This window comes from Phragmites australis, chromosome 23 (assembly GCF_958298935.1).
Source record: "Phragmites australis chromosome 23, lpPhrAust1.1, whole genome shotgun sequence".
Lineage (NCBI taxonomy): Eukaryota > Viridiplantae > Streptophyta > Magnoliopsida > Poales > Poaceae > Phragmites > Phragmites australis.
Genome location: NC_084943.1, coordinates 17,569,696 through 17,587,535, shown reverse-complemented (window position 1 = coordinate 17,587,535; position 17,840 = coordinate 17,569,696). Strand labels below are relative to the sequence as shown.

The following is a 17,840-nucleotide window of genomic DNA, read 5'->3' as shown; positions in this document are numbered from 1 at the left end:
CCTTCTCCCCCCTCCTCCTTGGCACCGACCTCCTCCTCCTCGGTCGAGCCCTTGAGGTTGAGCATATCCTCCCCCTTCTCCTCCTTTTCCTCCTCTTCGTCATTAGTGGAGGATGAGTCCTCAACGTCGGCCGCATCCTCCTCCAAGCTCATTCGCCAGGTGGCGCAGGGGCGGAGTGCCCTCCATGAAGTACTTCCTCGTAATTTGGGGAGGAGGGCGACATGTAGTCAGGGGAGGAGAGGCAGTCAACTCAGGCTGACATTGCCTCCTTCTCCGATGGCAATGGCAGTTGTGACGGAGGAGAGTCCAGAGGTGGTGGTGATGGAGTCGGAGAGGCCATATTGATGGTGTAGCTACTAGGTTCATCGCCGGTGTGCTAAGGGAGGAGGGGAGTGGCGATTCATGGATGGAATGAGGAGGCTGGAGAGCACGAGCAATACTATTTGTATTATAATATATGGCTATGTTATTGTAGGAAGACGAAGGGACAATTGCTTTGATCTTTATTTCTTATATCTTTATTCTTCTTGTCTTAAGTTATAGTTTTCTATTTTATATTTATATTATTTTTTGAAGATCCATTCTTCTATGTCATTTTGATAGCTAACTCTACTTGAAGGATAGTTAGGGTCAGCCCGATGGTGACTGATTACTTGGGTCTCGTTGAAGGCCCTCAGAAACGATTACTCATCGTTTGTGGGCACTATGTTCATTCAACCCTAATTAAGCCAATGGATGATTGTAGCTGCTACTCTCCAGTATGCCCTGGGGCCCAAAAACACCTCTAGGATTGCCTTTGATTCGAAAAAGGAACAATTGCTTTGTTCTCTACCCCTGATACCGAGATGTAGAGTACCTGCATCATCATATGTACACTGTTGATGAAGACAATGTTGTCTTCACCAATGTGATCCACGTCAGCTTGTACCATGAGTAAGATATTGGACGCAATATAAACATCAGGAGTTTGTGTAGAGAAATGTTATATATGTAGTTTGAAAATAATATTACGTGGTTTGTTTAGAGAATTAGTTGCTATGGACTTATCTATTATATGGCCCAAGGAGAAGTGACCCAAATCATTGTTCCTAGCCTTGTTTGGGTCTATTGAACGATGTCGTTGTGGGTCAATATTCACTATTGTACATAATCTGGGGTATTAGGGGAATTTAAGTTGAATTTATAATAAAAAATGATATATGATTGTCTCTTTTAGAGATTTTAAGTTGAATTTATAATTTTGGGATATATCTTGGCACTATACATGTCGCCACGACTTCCCAATTTAAGTACATTGGTTGATGATAGGAGACTTATATATTGGCAAATGAATTATTTTACTACTCAGCTTTTTTGTCCATTTTTATTGATAGATAATGATTATGTTGTTGGTCTATGGCAAAGGGTTAGCTAGGATGAAGTGGTATTCTTCCAGTACAACCCATGTTGCTGATTTTAGGACTTGCCCCGTGGCACATAGGGTGGACGGAAAAGGACACGAAATTCGAAAACCAGCGCAGCGAAACTGCGACACATAGGGTCTAGACTTTCTCTCAACCGTTCTGTCCTCTCACTCTCTTTTTCTTCCACCCTCACCCATGCTTTTCTTCCTGCACCGCATGTCTCATTCTCTCTGCAAACAGACTAGGTTCCAGCTAGGGATGGAAATAAATCGAATACGTATGAAATCGAATTCGGATAGTATGATTTATCATATTTTAATTCGAATATAAATACGGATTCGGATACTTTGGGTGCGAATACAAAATAGATAGTCCGAATCGAATTCGCATTCGGATATCTACTCAATCTTCGAAATTCATGTCTAAAATTTAAATTTTTGATAAAATTTGAATGAAATTTGGTAAAACTTGACTAAAATTTGTTCTAATTTGATTGGGATAGAATTTTAGAAATTTGGTTCGAAATTCATGTCGAAAATTTAAACTTTTGGCCAAATTTGATTGGAATTTGATCAAATTTGACTGGAATTTGATCAAATTTGACTGAAATTTGATCAAATTTGACTGAAATTTGTTCCAATTTGATTGGGCCGGAATTTTGCTTACCTCTAAAATTTCTAAAACTTTAGCAAAATTTGGTTCCCTAGTTGGTGGATATGGATACGAATAGGATATATCTCGAATTCAGATATCTACGTTTGAATCTAAATCTCGAAAACGAATTTGAATGTATCCATTTTAGTATCTATTTTAGAAATGAATACGGATACGGATATCCATATTCGTATTTTAACGGATACGGATATCCATATTCGTGTTTTAACGGATACGGATATCAGATAATTCGGATACACAGCCATCCATTTCCACCCCTAGTTCCAGCGTTATTGTCCTCTAAGTATGATGGCGTGACTATGCACTGTAGCCAAGGTTTCCAGCTTTGTTTTTTTCCTCGTTTACTTTCTTGATCATATTTTTTTTGAATTTTCCTAAGTTGGAACTTTCTCAATCTTGTAACTTCGAGTTGAAACTTTCGATATGAATGAAACTTCTTTTTTAAATAAATTTTTTGCCCCTGTGCTTGCTATGGTCTGTCATTTGATTCGCACGTCAATGCACACCCTACTTGCTATTGAGTCAAAGCTGACAACAAAGAAGTCTACACCTATATACTGTGGAAAAGGCTATGCATGGACTGTGAGTATGGATTTGTGCCATTAATGCATGTAACTAGGTGCATCTAAAGCAGATCTAATACCGGTCCGTTTGAGTGAAAGTATGATTACAGTAATGTGTAATCCCATACAATTATTAGAACTTTTGACGCAAGAAACTTAATAGTTCCTTTGGTGAAAGCATCCGTTTTAAAAAAAATCTTTATGAATAAAATTATTACATCGGACTACTTAATAGCAGTAGTACAATCGACCTTCTGGCGCTGCCCATGCACATATCTCAAGGATAAGTAGTCGTCGCCGGATCTTCCCTCCCATGGAGGATCTGCTGCCGAGGTCGAACAACCGTAGCCAGATCCGAGGATGAGCCGGCACCGAAGACGAGCGCCGCCCAGTGGCGAACTCAGGATTTGATGGTTAAGTATTCAGTATTAAAAAAATATTTAATCTAAAATACGAAAAGTTTATAGTAATGTAAATTTTAAAGTATAAATTATCCATAGTAAAGAAGTTTTAACTAATTAAGAAAAATTACATAATACTTAAAGAAAATTATAATTTAACTTTGTATTACTTTATGGCTTCAAAGCGTTTAATGATATCACTATCCTTAACTTGCACAAAAAATTCACGTTCAATGCTGACTATCGAACTGGGCAGTCACATTATGGAGATCATGAACTCTTGATACTTGTTGCTGTGGTATGAGAAGGTGGGCTCTTTACAGTTAATAGGCCGAGTGGAGGATGGATAGTAGCTTGGGCTCACGATTTGCTGGGTGGTTTAATAGATTGAAGCAGCAAACAAGTAAATTAGCCTAACTAGAGATATATATACGTAGCTGGGTAACACAAAGTGCTATATAATCAATATTTTTTAAAAAAGTTGGGTATTCAACTGAATACCCATGCATCATGGTGGATCCGCCCCTGGCGCCGCCTTGCCCTCTAGCCAGGACTTCTCGAGGCATGTGGTGGGAAAGACGGCGGTGTGATCCACGATGGCGAGCTCGATGGTGTGGCTTTTTCTTTTTTATTCTCTGAAAATAAAAAACCGGTAGTGATAGTGCTCGATCAACACTGCCACTTATGCACTGATAGTTTCAAAACTGGTAGTCATATCAATTTGGAACCGACAGTAATATTGAACTTACCACTGCAAGTTCATGTAAAACACCGGGTTTTTACATGAACCAATGGCGACATTGGTTTTCTTACGAATCGGCTATGATAGTCATATTAATGTCGGTTTTTTGGTGAATCGATAGTGATAGTTTGATAAAGATGAGTTGTTCTGTAGTAGTGCTACTTCTTACCTCATTTTTAGAACAATGTATTTAAACATAAAGTAGTCAAGAGTAATGCTCTATTAGTCTAGAGTTAAAACTTTGCATAGAATAGGGGTCAAAGTTATAACCAGTCAGCTCCTAGTTTTGCTATATTTATGGGATGAGAAAATAAGGTGTGTTTGGTTAGAGGGTAAGGATGAATGGGTTATGACCATTCATGTTTTTAGGATGTGATCATCCAAATTATCTGTTTAGTTGGGTGAATACAGTGACAGATCTTCAAAGGAGCTAGGGGGTAGGGGCTCAAACCCCCTACCTTACTGGCGCCCATAGGAGACCCCTAAGCCCCCTTCAAATTTCTGCACATATTCGATTGGTCTTGTTGATTGTGTCTCCTATTGTTGTGTTGGTAATGCAGATCCTCCCCCCTCGTCTGTTATTCTGGATCCGCCCTTAGGTGGATGGGATGGTCTAATTTTATATTTGATTGAAGGGATGAGGGCAGATGAGATGAGATAATTAACTAAATTATATATCTTAATTTCAAATAATAATAGTTAACCATACACCAACCAACACACACTAACACTTATAAATGATAATCTTGTTATAGTAATTACTAATTAACAACAAACCATACTAATTATCACTAATCATACTCTAGTTAACATATCGAGTAATATACTAATAAACACACTAACACTTATCAACCATAATCTCACAGTTATAAATATTAATTAGTAATACACCATACTAATTATCACTAAATATTTTACTAATGATCATAATTAGACAAGGTGGGTCAGTTTATCCAGCATCTATAAAGAATATTCCTTCAAGCTGTATGACAATTTCTCATCCAGCCTCATCCTACCAACCAAACACACACTAAAGGATGGAGCATGTCACGGGTTAAAGCATGTGTGTGAGAGAGAATTAAAGTGAGTTTTCACGGGTTAAAGTGTGTGTGAGAGAGAGTTATGGACAGATCGAGTTTAATATTAGACACATAATGAATTAATAAAATGTATTAATAATCATATCTTCAAGATATCAATTATAAAAAATTTACATCATGCAATGTATGCACAGTTCAAGAACTTCATACAATATTTATAAATAATATTTACAAACTTGGCGGTTCACCGAAAAGTTCTAAGATTAAAAAAAATCAAACGTCAAAAACCTAGATGTTGCAGCTATGTAGTGTGTTAGACATGTTTTTTGTAGTACAGGTGTGCTAGACATCGTGACGAATCATATCCACTAGATATGGAATTAATAACCATTTTTTTATAATCATATCTTCTAGATATATAATGAATGAATAAATATTCCAGGCCAGAAAACTTCACCGTTTGATATGGTATCAACACACAACCACTAATTCCACGTGCTGGAAAGTCAAACTTTTGAAGGGTGGCCAAGTAATCACAATGACAAATCTCATATTACATTGAAAATTGAATCTCGAATTATTGGGTGAGAAACTAAACGAATTTGTGACTCATATCCTGCATTTAATGAACAAACAGTGATTAATAGTCTCACACACACACACATCTATACACACACCAGGCAACATACACAGTTCTAGAATTTCGTACAATATCTATGAATAGCACTATAAACCACACCCGTTTGGAGATCGCCTGAATTGTCAAAGTAGCGACCTCAGTTTATAGATTATTCTCTTACTACAAATCCCAAACTCAGGAGACATGGATCCTCATGGTTCAGTCCGATCAACCAAAAACGAGCCAAACATTTCCCCCTTGCACGAAGCACTGAGAGGCACCACAGAAATGCTGGCAATGGATGAGCAACTACCATATTCACCTTTACCATTGCACAGCTCAACAATTGTACGCGTACCACAAGAACCTGCCATGAATGCAGAGCCAACTCCGCTGCCGCCAGTTTTTCCCCCGTCAACTCGATCTCATTTCAGGACAGCTTCACAGAAAGGTTCGAGAACCAGCAAACGTTCCCAGAGCACAATTTTCTGACAACCCCATTAAGTAATTGCCTCCACTCCTGACCATACGCAGATCATGTCAATGGAGCCCCCATCAATCACATCCTTGCACTAGGAGATCCTGTTGCAGTTGTTCATGCGCACCTTAGCACCTGCACTACTACACAAAACGTCATCACAGGTGAGTAGTAATATTTTTTTATACAGACGTTTAGCGCACCCGTTTAGGATCGAAGGCCTGTGGAAATAAACGATTTTCACAGACGTAAAACAGACCACCTGTGAAAATCCATTTTCACAAGCGGTTGGCTTAAGGAACCACCTGTGAAAATGAATTTCCACAGACGGCCCTCTTTAGCTGCCGCCTATAGATATAAAGATTTCCACATGCGATTCCGTAAGAGAACCGCATGTGATATGTATTTTTTTTTTTAAAAATAATAAGCATATATTTTATTCCCTCCAGATTTCACACAGTTTCAATACAGATTTCAACATCATAGATTTCAACATCATCAAAGATTTCACAAAATTCAATATTTAACACAAGTACAATAATATTCATGACATCACAACCCTATATTGCTAAGAATCTTTTCTCTCCCACTCACAAAGCCTCGGATGGCTAGCTAATTCGCCTCCGTGATCAAAGAATCTGCCACTCTTGTGGATGACTTCGTGCATAATAAATCGGCACATATCACGTTGGACGTTTTAAATATCTTTGTCTGTGAAAGATTGGTTGGTACATTGGATCATCCGTACCTGACATGGAAACACAAGTAAAAGAGTTGAAATACTACTGACAACGGAAACATAACCAAATAAGAATTCTACCAAATAAAACCTCCTAGATGCTAAAAAATATCAAATTCTAGCTAGATGTTTTTATATAATGTTAGAACCATGTGAATCTATACAATTGAATCAATATTAGCAATAAATTTTAGCTAATTCGAAGATCTAAGTGGTAAGAACCATGAACATCTCTAGATCACATTTAAACCCTAATTAAGCCTTAAATCTAAATCTAAACATCAAAAAAATGGTAGCTAGGGATGAGATACCCTTACCTTAGATGGCTCCTCCAAGAAATTAAAAAAAAAAACCTTCCCCCATTTTTTTCAAATCCACCGCCACCTAGAGCTCTACTGTTCGAATAGTAGAGCTCTCTGTCTTACTGAACTCCACGATGGGGACGACACTATTTATGGAGATATTTCCACAGGGAGTTCCTTATATGAATCGCCTATGAAAATATCTCCATTTTCCTAGGCAGTTCCTTTAAGGAACCGCTTGTGAAAATGGAGCATTTCCACAAGCGGTTCCTTATATGAACCGTTTGGGAAAATAGAGATATTTCCACAGGCGGTTCACATAAGGAACCGCCTGTAGAAATTAGTTTTCACAGGCGGTCCACATCCGCACGGGGTCGTAGCCACTTTCTCAGGCGGTTGGTCCTACGAACCGTCTGTAGAAATAAAACCTAGCTATCTTGAAAAATAGCTTTTGTGGTAGTGCTGGGAGTGACAGATCTTGGTCAAATTTTTGAGCGCCCTACACAACTCAACTCCGTTGTCAAATCACTACCACTGAGCTCATCTTCTCTGCCTGAAAGCTTAGAGCCCTATGCTTCGTCTAGCATACAGCAGCAGCAGCAGCAGAATGCACCATATGGGTTATCATCATACAAAGATCAGTATGGCTATGTACTTAACCCTAACTCTTTTGCAGAATTTACTGTGTTCCCACCTATCCCAAGCGAACCGCAGCTTCCATTGGGTGATCCTACATGTGCTTTTGATGATGCGGTGCAAGCTAATATGAGCACCAAAACGATTGGTGAAAAAGGGCAGAAATTGCATCAATGCAAAATTTGTAATGCTAAGTTCAACTCATAGCAAGCATATGGTGGTCACATGAGCTATCCTAGCAAAGAAAGGAAGGAGGGTCAAACAGACACTTAGGCTGGCACTAAAATTAAGAGCATGGGCAGAATATCTGCTCGACAAAGTGGTGGTGAGATTTATATGCTTTTGATTGAAGGAGGCCATGATGAACTCAATTCAGTAGGATGAGTAGAAGTAACCCACTCATCATTGGGAGACAACATGTAGCAATGATGATTGACTAGGGTGCTTTGGTTATGTAGTTTCCTTCAGTTCTTTTTCGTATACGTGATTTCTCACTACAACAGAAACAGTTATACGTGCCACCCCATCAGTGCCGGTTATGATAAAACTGGTACTGATGAAGTATTAGTACTTGTTCATAACTTTTCACGCTCGAAATGATTGAGCCGGGTTGAACCGGCACTGTGCCAGCTCTTGAAACAAACCGGTACTGATACTTTAGTGCCGACTGGTAACCATGAGCAGCCATTGATGCTGATTATCAATGCCAGTTCGTATTACGGATCGACACTACTAAGTCTGTAGTCTATACACAATGTCTTCTTCTCCCCCTAACGCGAATAGAACAGAGAGCTCAACTCCCTTCATTTGTGCTCAACCTTGCGCTTGGGGAAAGCCTGACGAGGAGCTGCGCCTGGACCTCGCCCTTGATGGCCCCTCCCTCAGGTGGAAGGCTGACGAGGAGCTTGCCTGCGCCCTCTCCTTCTTCTCCGGCCAGGCACCTCGAGCTCCTCCTCCGCCTCCACTCTGACAGTCACCTCCGGCCACTCTCTGACCAGGCCGAACCTGTGGTGACTTCCCCCTCATTCTTAAGTAGCTCATGCGCTCCTCCCTTCTCTCTCTTCCTCGCCGGATCAAGCCACCGTTGTCCTCTCAGAATGCCGCCACCGCCATTACCATTGACGAGCCGTTTCGCCAGCGTGCATGTCACCATTGACCCTCAAATGTGTTCCTCGCCTCATGCTGGTCCTCTTGGTACCACTCCCCGGCCAGACCTCGCTGTCGTTCATTGCCGGCGGCCGGTCAAAGCCGATCCCCTCCCCTCTACTGTAGTTCGGTCAAGCGGGCCTAGGACCCAGAGAGAGGCTAGATAGACCTGGGTAGGAAAAGTATTTGAGGTTAATTAGATTTTCGGAATAATGAAGAAATGATGAAATGAATATCTTTTGTATGCTTAATCGACTAAAAGATTATAAAATGTGTAGAAAAATAATTAGAGCTTGGAAAAAGGTGAAACTAATTGTGTTCACATTGATGTAATATACATATTAAAAATACACACACTCCTGAAAAGTGTACTAAAATTCCTTTATTTCATTAATTGTGCTATAAATTATTAATTCCATAACTAATTAAGGAGAAATCCAAAAATGATGACATCAACTTTGTTAAGCTTCTTTTATCATAATCTATACAGAAAAAATACCATCAAGTCATGAAACAGTTTATTAACAAAATTTCTTGGTTAATCTTTAATTAACCCTTTATGTTTCATGAATTTCTACATAAATTAATAAAAAAACATAAAATGGAAAAAAAATATTGTTAAGACTTCTCTAGATGTACCTTACACATTAAAAATACATATTGCCATGTTAAAGCCCTTCCTTCATATGAGTTAGTTTGCATCCCCTCTTTTAATTATTGAATAAAAATAGCAAGTAAGCAAATCATTAATAACTAAAAAGCCCCTGCGATGGGTCAAATCGCGCTACAACGCCGCACTACTTTATAGTTGAGCTCTAATTGAGTAAAAGTTACAATTTTCTCATTGTAGGGATATAGAGATGATCTACTTTTCATTTTTGGCTACTTTTCTCATTGAAAGTATGCGATTATGACATTGTTACCTAGATCTCTAATTTTCTAGTAGTGATTTAAGGAAAAAAATGTTAAAATCACCCCTAAATAGATTAAAACCTAGCTCCAATTTTTATTAGTGAATAAGTAAAAAACATTAGAATCATCTCTAAATAGATCAACATATTGAAATATTATGCTGTAGGGATGGCTAGTCACAAGCGGACGTGGCAATATTTAGAAGGTGGGTCCTCCGACCCGGACCAAGTGCCGAAAGGTGACGAGCCATCTAACATGGAGCAATCAAGATGCGAGGTAATTCAATAAATTAGATGTGCATTATGAAATATTGCATGGTTATCATTTAATTTGTTTTTTATTGATTGCTAAAATGTAATGATAATCATAAATTTACAGATAGATCAGATATGGTTGTACAAGTCTTATCGTCATGGCCCAGAGTTCTTTCATGGCGTGGATGCTTTTTTTAGAGCTGCCGCGACGTACAGAAAGCCAAAAAATAAACGTGATGATCACTATATATGATTTCCGTGTATTAATTGCAAGAATGAGAAGCAGTTCTCAGGCATAGAGCAAATAAGTGCACACTTGTTTCACATGGATTTTAAGCCTGGCTATATCCACTGGACCGAGCACGGTGAACATGAGGAGGTTGTGCATGAAGAGCAGCCTACAGTCGAGGAAGACGGAGGCAACGATATAATGACTGACGAACAGATCGATATGTTGGCGTTTGAAGATACTTTTGTTGGCAACAATGATGATGACCTAGCCGAAATGTTGCGCAATGCGGATGGAGACTTCACCAGTGATAGGCAGCACAAAAAGTTCCAGCGCATGATGGAGGACTATAAAACACCAGTGTTCCCAGGCTGTAAAAAAGAGCACAACAAGTTGCATGTTGTGCTGACATTGCTGCAAATGAAGTCTAGCAATGGTTGGTCTGATAAGGGCTTCAATGAGTTGTTACGATTCTTGAGGGACTTGCTTTTAGAGGGCAACGAGTTACCTAAAAACACGTACCACGATAATACACTCTGCCAGTTGGGTTGGAAGTAGAGAAAATGCATGCGTGTCGAAGCGACTACGTGTTGTTTCGCAATGGAGATTCTAACTTGGAAGCGTGTCGTGTTTGCGGTGCATCACGGTACAAGCGCAATGTTGACTATATCGAGAGCAGTGACATAGGGGAGACGAGTAAGGATAAAAGACCCCCTTATAAGATGGTTTGGTATTTTCCTATAGTCTCCAATCTGAAGCGATTGTTTGCAAACAAAGCTAATGCCGAGTTGATGCGATGGCATACCGAAGGGCACAAGAAAGATAGAATGCTTAGACACCCTATTAATGCAATGCAATGGAGGAACTTTGATACAAAATACAAGAAATTCAAAGCTAAAGTGAGGAATATAAGGTTCGGGTTGAGTATCGATGGGATGAATCCTTTCGGTAACATGAGCAATAGTCATAGCACTTGGCCCGTGACTCTCTGTATCTACAACCTTCCATCTTAGCTGTGTATGAAGCAGATGTTCCTTATGATGCCTTTGCTAATCAGTACGCTAAATTAACCTAGCAACGATATCGATGTGTATCTCCAACCATTGCTTGAAGATCTTCTTGTACTATGGAAAGCTGGCGTATGGGTGTGGGATGAATACAAACGCAAGTATTTTACCATACACGCAATACTGATCGTAACGATCCAAGATTGGCGTTTTCTTGCTAACCTACCGTGAAAGACTTTAAAAGGCTACAATGGATGTGTATGGTTCTTGGATGAAACAGGGGGGCTGTGGCTGAAGAACTGTAAGAAAATGGTCTACATGAGTCACTGTAGGTGTCTGCCCCCGAATCACCCGTACCATAGGAATAAAAGAGCTTTTGATAGGACATTGGAGACTCATCGAGCTCTAAAGGTTCATACTAGGGAGCATGTATATAAGATGGTAACGAATCTTAGAGTTGTCTTTGGAAAGGGGAAAGACAATACAAAATTTCCAACTGGAAAACTCACTCCTATGTTTAGGAAGAGATCATTTTTTTGGAACCTACTTTATTGGAAGCACTTGATGGTCTGACACGCAATCTACGTCATGCATGTAGAGAAGAATGTGTTTGACAACTTGATTGGTACCTTACTCGACATACCTAGCAAAATAAAAGATACACTCAATGCAAGGTTGGACCTAGAAGATATGAAGCTAAGGATATGCATCCTAAAATCCTAGGCAACGGAGCAAACGAACTTCCCACGGCTTGCTAAACCCTGAGCAAGAAAGAGAGGATTAGCCTGTGTAGTTGCTTGCATGGAATCAAAGTTCCGACCGGTTACTCCTTCGACGTAAGGAGACTAGTGAACATAAAAACTTTGAAGTTAGTTGGCATGAACTCCCATGATTATCACATGATGATGATACAGTTGCTTGCTGTTGCAATTAGAGGTATTCTGTCGGATAAGGTACGAGACCCAATCATAAAGTTGTATTCGTTTTTCAACACAATTTCACAGAAGGTCATTAATCCAAGCAAACTAACAAAGATGCAGGAAGACATGGTCCATACTATATGCCAGCTTGAGAGTATTTTCCCTCCATCGCTTTTTCACATAATGGCCCATCTCATTTTTCATATCGTGCATAAGATAATGTACCTTGGCCTCGTGTTTCTGCATCAGATGTATCCTTTCAAAAGGTTCATGGTAGTTTTGAAGAAATATATTCATAACCAAGGTCGGCCGGAAGGTTGCATAGCACAAGGCTGATGACCAGAGGAGGTCATTGAGTTCACCGTCAACTACATTTATTTGAAAGCAATTGGTAAGCTTGTATCTCACCATGAGGGAAGGCTTAAGGGAAAAGGGACGCTAGGTCATAATACAGTCCGTTCCAACAATTATGTTTCATTCACCCAAACATATTTTGCAGTTTTGTAACAATTAATTGTAGTGGATCCATATGTCAATAAGCACGTGCAAATGCTACGGTCCACAAATCCAACAAAATCAGAGGATTGGATTGCAAGAGAGCATAGCGATAATTTTACAGTTGGTTATGTAGACACATGATGGATATAGATATAGATGATGCATTGTTGGAAATGCTGGCTAATAGGCCATCAACTATGATTCATACATACAGAGCATACAACATTAACGACTATACATTTTATATGAGAGCATAAGACAACAAGAGCACTAACCAAAATAGCGGTGTCCGTATCGATGCCTACGACTGTGATGGCAATAGGGATACCTACTATGGATTCATAGTGGAGATTTGGGAGCTTCAATATGGAGAACAATTGAAGATCCCCCTATTTCGGTGCCAATGGGTCAGACTCCTAGGTGGAGTGAATACAGATAAGTACGGTATGACTACCGTCAACCTCAAACTCGTCAAATATAGAGAACAACCATTCGTACTTGCCAAAGATGTTACTCAAGTCATCTATGTAAAGGACATAGACCCAGTTAACAAGGAGGAACACCATGTGGTTCTTCAAGGAAAAATCGATGTCATCGATGAGGAAGACTACAATCAATTCAATGACTTGCCTCCTTTCGGAGAGAATGTCGAGTTGCCTCTTATTGATGACACTGAGGAACCTAACTACATACGCCGTGATCATAATGAAACAATAATCGTTAAATGAAAGCAGCTTTGATGTAATATTTAATTCAGGATTTGTTGTAATTTGTATCAAGGACATGCATTAAGTAAGAATATGCTTTATTTTGTATTAGGTAAAAAGTTTACACCTATCATTTATGCTCTAATTAGTACAAATAAAGCTACAGTATGACAATTATAGATCTAATTCGTATCTACTAAGAATATACCTTAATTTCTATTAAGTAAAAAGATTTTGTTATGCTTTAATTACATGTAATGAAGATGTAATACACAAATTATAAACCTAATATAAAATAAATTACCTAATATACAATAAATTACAAACCTAGATATACAACAAAATGTTTTGTCAAAAAAAGGAAAACAATATCAGTGCCGGTTATAGGAAAAAATCTGCACTAATAGCCCTAGTTGTAAAACCGGCACTGATACTGGTATCAGTACCAGTTGTAGACCACAACTATCACTGATACTCTACATTCCAAATGGTCCGGTGTGAAGATCGGACGCTCCAAGGTGACGACACACACTGGATGGTTCGACGTCTAAAAGTTTCTACGTAGCAGATGCTTCGCTGTTTACAGTGGCTGTGGATGACACACACCGGATGGTCCGACATTTGGAGTCTATGCATGCCAGATCATCCGGGGTTCACTGCACCCCCCCCGACGCCGTATCAGTACTGGCTTGATTTTACAACTGGCACTAATAGTCCATGCAGTAATGCTGGCTGGGTTATACAATAGGCACTAATGCTTGTATCGGTGCCGGTTGTAGACCAGAGCCGATACTGATACTCTATCCCTATATAGGCCAGACTTAGCCGCAACCTCTCCATTCCTCCTTTGCGGGCCTATCGATTCCTGCTATCTCCCCAAAGCCGCTATTCCCAGAGCCTTGCCATCCCTATCCTTGTTCCCATCGCTGACGCTGCCTACCCACCGTCCCCGTCCCCATCGCTGATGCAGCCTCCCTGCCGTCCCTATCCCCGTCCTTGATGCCGCCTCCCCACCGTTCATGTCCCTGTCCCTAACGCCGCCGTCTGCGGAGGCCCGCTGCCTCCCCAACGCAGTTGTCCTTGGAGCTGCCCACGGAGCCGACACCGTCCTAGTCCTTGTCCAGGTGGAGCCATTCCCGACTCTGCCTCCCCGCCGTCCCTTTCCCCGTTCCCGATGCCGCCTCCCCAAAGCCGCCCACGGAGCCAACGCCATCCCCGTCGCCGACGCCGCCCATGGAGGCGGTGCCATCCCCGTCGCCCATGGAGCCGACGCCATCCCATGGTTTCGTAATTAGCTTCCGTTCGTCTTCTAGGTCAACGAGTTGATTCCATTTTAGAATTCTCCATCTAACCTAAGAAAATGGTAACTATCTTCGAGTTCAATTGGTTGATGCCTTCGGGTCCTCCACCTTATGTGGGGATGTGCACACATATTTAGGTTGCAATGTTGTTATTTTAGGTTGCAAATTGGGCCTTTCTGTGGAAGAAAATGCTTGTAGACTAATCTGCTTATGAGTTCTACAATGTTGCTTATGAGTTTTGAGGTTATGTTGTAGAATAAAGCTTTATTTGCGTCACTGCATCTTGTTAATTTGGGGGATTGGAGAAAAAATGTAACTAGATATGTGTATTACTTGGTTTTTTACGTTGTAGCATAAAAGGAGTAACCTTTCTTGCTTAACTAAGGTGAATACTTGATATGTGATGAGTTGTCAGAGGATGAGTGTTATCTGCCTCTGTGCATTTCTTTCTCGGTGGCCATTTTATTTGTACAATTAGCTTCTGGCCAAGTCACTAAGATGTTGTTCGATACCAACTGTGCGATGTGCACTTTTGCAGTTTTTGTTAGGCTAGGGTGATATGGTTCTGGATCGGTATCCATTATCCTGATTTGTTAGCTATTGTTTGTCCGTTGTTGCATGATTTATCCTGGTCAATGAAATACAATGCTATGCTGAATAAAATGGTACTTTTGGATAACAGTGTGTTGCTAAACTATTATTCTATTTACTTTATAAAACTGCTTATGTTGTTTTCCTATAAGATTCGGACAAAACATGCTTCTTTTGGATGGTTGTAGAACAATGACTGATGGATGGGTGTGGACTATCGAAAAGATCGATGATATAGTTGTAGACCCAAGAAAGATAGCTAACGAAAGCTTCGATCCATGTTCAATAATTTAAGTCTTGTTTTTGGATCGATGATATACTTTGCTTAATTAAATATCTGATCAATAATTTGAGTCTTGTTTTTGGATCTATTTCTTACCCAATAGTAGTTCTTGTGTTTTGGTGCAAGTTTTGTTGCTGTCCTATGTTCTGCGCCAAGTTGTGATAGTGTATTGTTGCTCATCAAGTGATCACGTGTCATGTTAGGCTAATCCATGCACGTGTGCCCCACTCAAAGTTTTTCTGAACACCGGATTGTCCGGTGTAATATCCATCTCTTCATCGGATCATCCGGTGCCTTATAATCCATTTCCTCTGAAAATACCAAGCTTCTGTTAAATAGTCCGGTGAAGCCTCCGGTGTACAATGTATTCATCACCGGACCTTCCGGTGTGTAGAACTTCTTCTTTTCTGGGTTTTTCACACATTCTATTCAATGCTTCAGTGACGTCTCTGGTGTGCATCATTTCATCATCGGACTATCCGGTGAGTTGATCTTCGATCTTCTGTGCTTGGATTCTTCTATGCAAGAAATAGTCCAGTGTACATCCTCTTCTGATTGCCAAAACTTCCGGTGAGTGCAATCCACTCTGACTCCTTCTGACAGAATTGCCCCGGCATGTATATTCTTTATCACCGGATCATCCGGTGAGGCAAACTGCCTCTGGACATAATGCTCCGGTGAGTGCAATTTTTCCACCGCCGGACCTTCTGATGAGAACATTTTCTCTGGGACTTTTTTCAATTCAATCAAACTTTGTTCCGGCTACAGTGGCTTCTTCATGTATTGCATCCATGAGACCTACTAACATATTCTTGACAAACATGTTAGTCCCATTAACTATATTGTCATTAATCACCAAAATCACAATCATAACCTAATAGGACCATTTTCTCTACACTCTTGTATTGCTCAGCCTTAGGCCAGAGAAGTCATCCTGCGACACATTTATTTTCACTATGTAAGAAACTAGCATAGGAGATACCACATTAGTGATGGCTACTCAACACACGTTACTAATATCCTATTAGTGACGGGTCCAATAAGGACACGCCAATAATGTGCCTTCTGATCGGGACCAGATATAGACCCATCACTAATGAGTGATCATTAGTGACGAGTCGTAACATGACCTGTCACTCTCAATTCATATTTAGCCGCGAGCAATCTACGTTTGTGATCTCGTATATTTCGCTTCTCCGACATCTTACTTAGTTTCCCCCTCATCTTTTAGCAAAAAGCCGCTCCACAGTAGTAAAGTCTCATCTTTTGTATTGGCCGAAGTGACAATAGTCACATTGAACCCTCGAATATGCTCGAAGATCTCGAAATGATCTTCCAGTTCCGGGGAGAATTCGCAAAACTCCGTTTCCATAAAGAATTTTATGGAGTTTTCCCGTATTTCGACCGGAGAATCTAACATAGACATTACTGTCAAGATTCTGACCAAAAAATGGTACATTCCATGCCCTCGGAGAACGCTTTGTCGTGCAAAGTCACTGACATATCCAGTGTCTTTTTCGGACCCCAAGAATGGATTGGATCGAAATGACTTTCCTGCTTTAAAATAAGGGCCCCTTTGTGTCTGTATGAATCTCTGACCGCACAAAATCTCCATAGCCAATTTTCCAAATTGGATTCTGAAATCAGAGGCTGCTTTTGGTACTAATCTGATTTCAAACAATCCAGGAACTTCCATAACATTGGTGTGATTCAGTTTGAGCAACAGATCCTGACGTAATACATCTTCGTAATGAAAATGGAGTGGAAACATCATGGCTTTTCCGCTTTTTTTTGAGAATGAGCACTGTGAACTATCCGCTTCAAAAAGGATAGTTGATCGAACCGAAACCAACGTCAAGTACGAGTTATTAAGCGCCGAATCCAAATAAGTGTACTTCCTTTACGCTTGATGTAGGATTTACCTATTAATATGAAGTTCACTCTTCTGCTGACTTGAGTCCAGAAGGGAAGCGACTGATTTCCAATTCTTCTTTGCTAGCGCTTGACTCCTGTGGAATTCCATTAACAAGCTTAAAAGAAAGCCTTTTATACTACTGCATGGAAGGATGGTATACTGGAACGCAGGTGTTCTTACTCTTTCTCTGGTACCTGAGAAAATAGAGTTGGCTGACTATAACATGGAAGGCCCCAAGCGTCGCCTTGAAAATTCTGTGGAAGAGTTCCGGCTTGCTTGCATTAGGATCCATCCCTCCAAGAAACCTTCAATATATGAAGCATATGGCTCCTCTTTGAGTTTGATTTTCTTGGGGATGTTTGTGGGATGAGAGCACGATATGAGCATGCGAATTTCTTCGAATCTACCATTGGAGAGAAAATAAGGGGTTATGTGGATGGGGGTAGCCCCGGCTATTAGACGCCTGATTTCGTCTGGGT

At 40.3% G+C, this 17,840-nt stretch overlaps 1 protein-coding gene across 1 annotated transcript; it reads right to left on the bottom strand.

The window, feature by feature from the left end:
- Window positions 1–16,626: 16,626 nt before the first annotated feature.
- Window positions 16,627–17,395, bottom strand: LOC133906304 (large ribosomal subunit protein uL5m-like). Its single transcript, XM_062348170.1, has one exon. It carries the CDS (start codon window positions 17,218–17,220, stop codon window positions 16,651–16,653), a length of 570 nt encoding a protein of 189 aa, XP_062204154.1. The 5' UTR covers window positions 17,221–17,395; the 3' UTR covers window positions 16,627–16,650.
- Window positions 17,396–17,840: the final 445 nt, after the last annotated feature.

Excerpts from the sequence above, each read along its gene's own strand:
- LOC133906304 (XM_062348170.1), bottom strand. The coding sequence starts at position 17,220 with ATGATGTTTCCACTCCATTTTCATTACGAAGATGTATTACGTCAGGAT.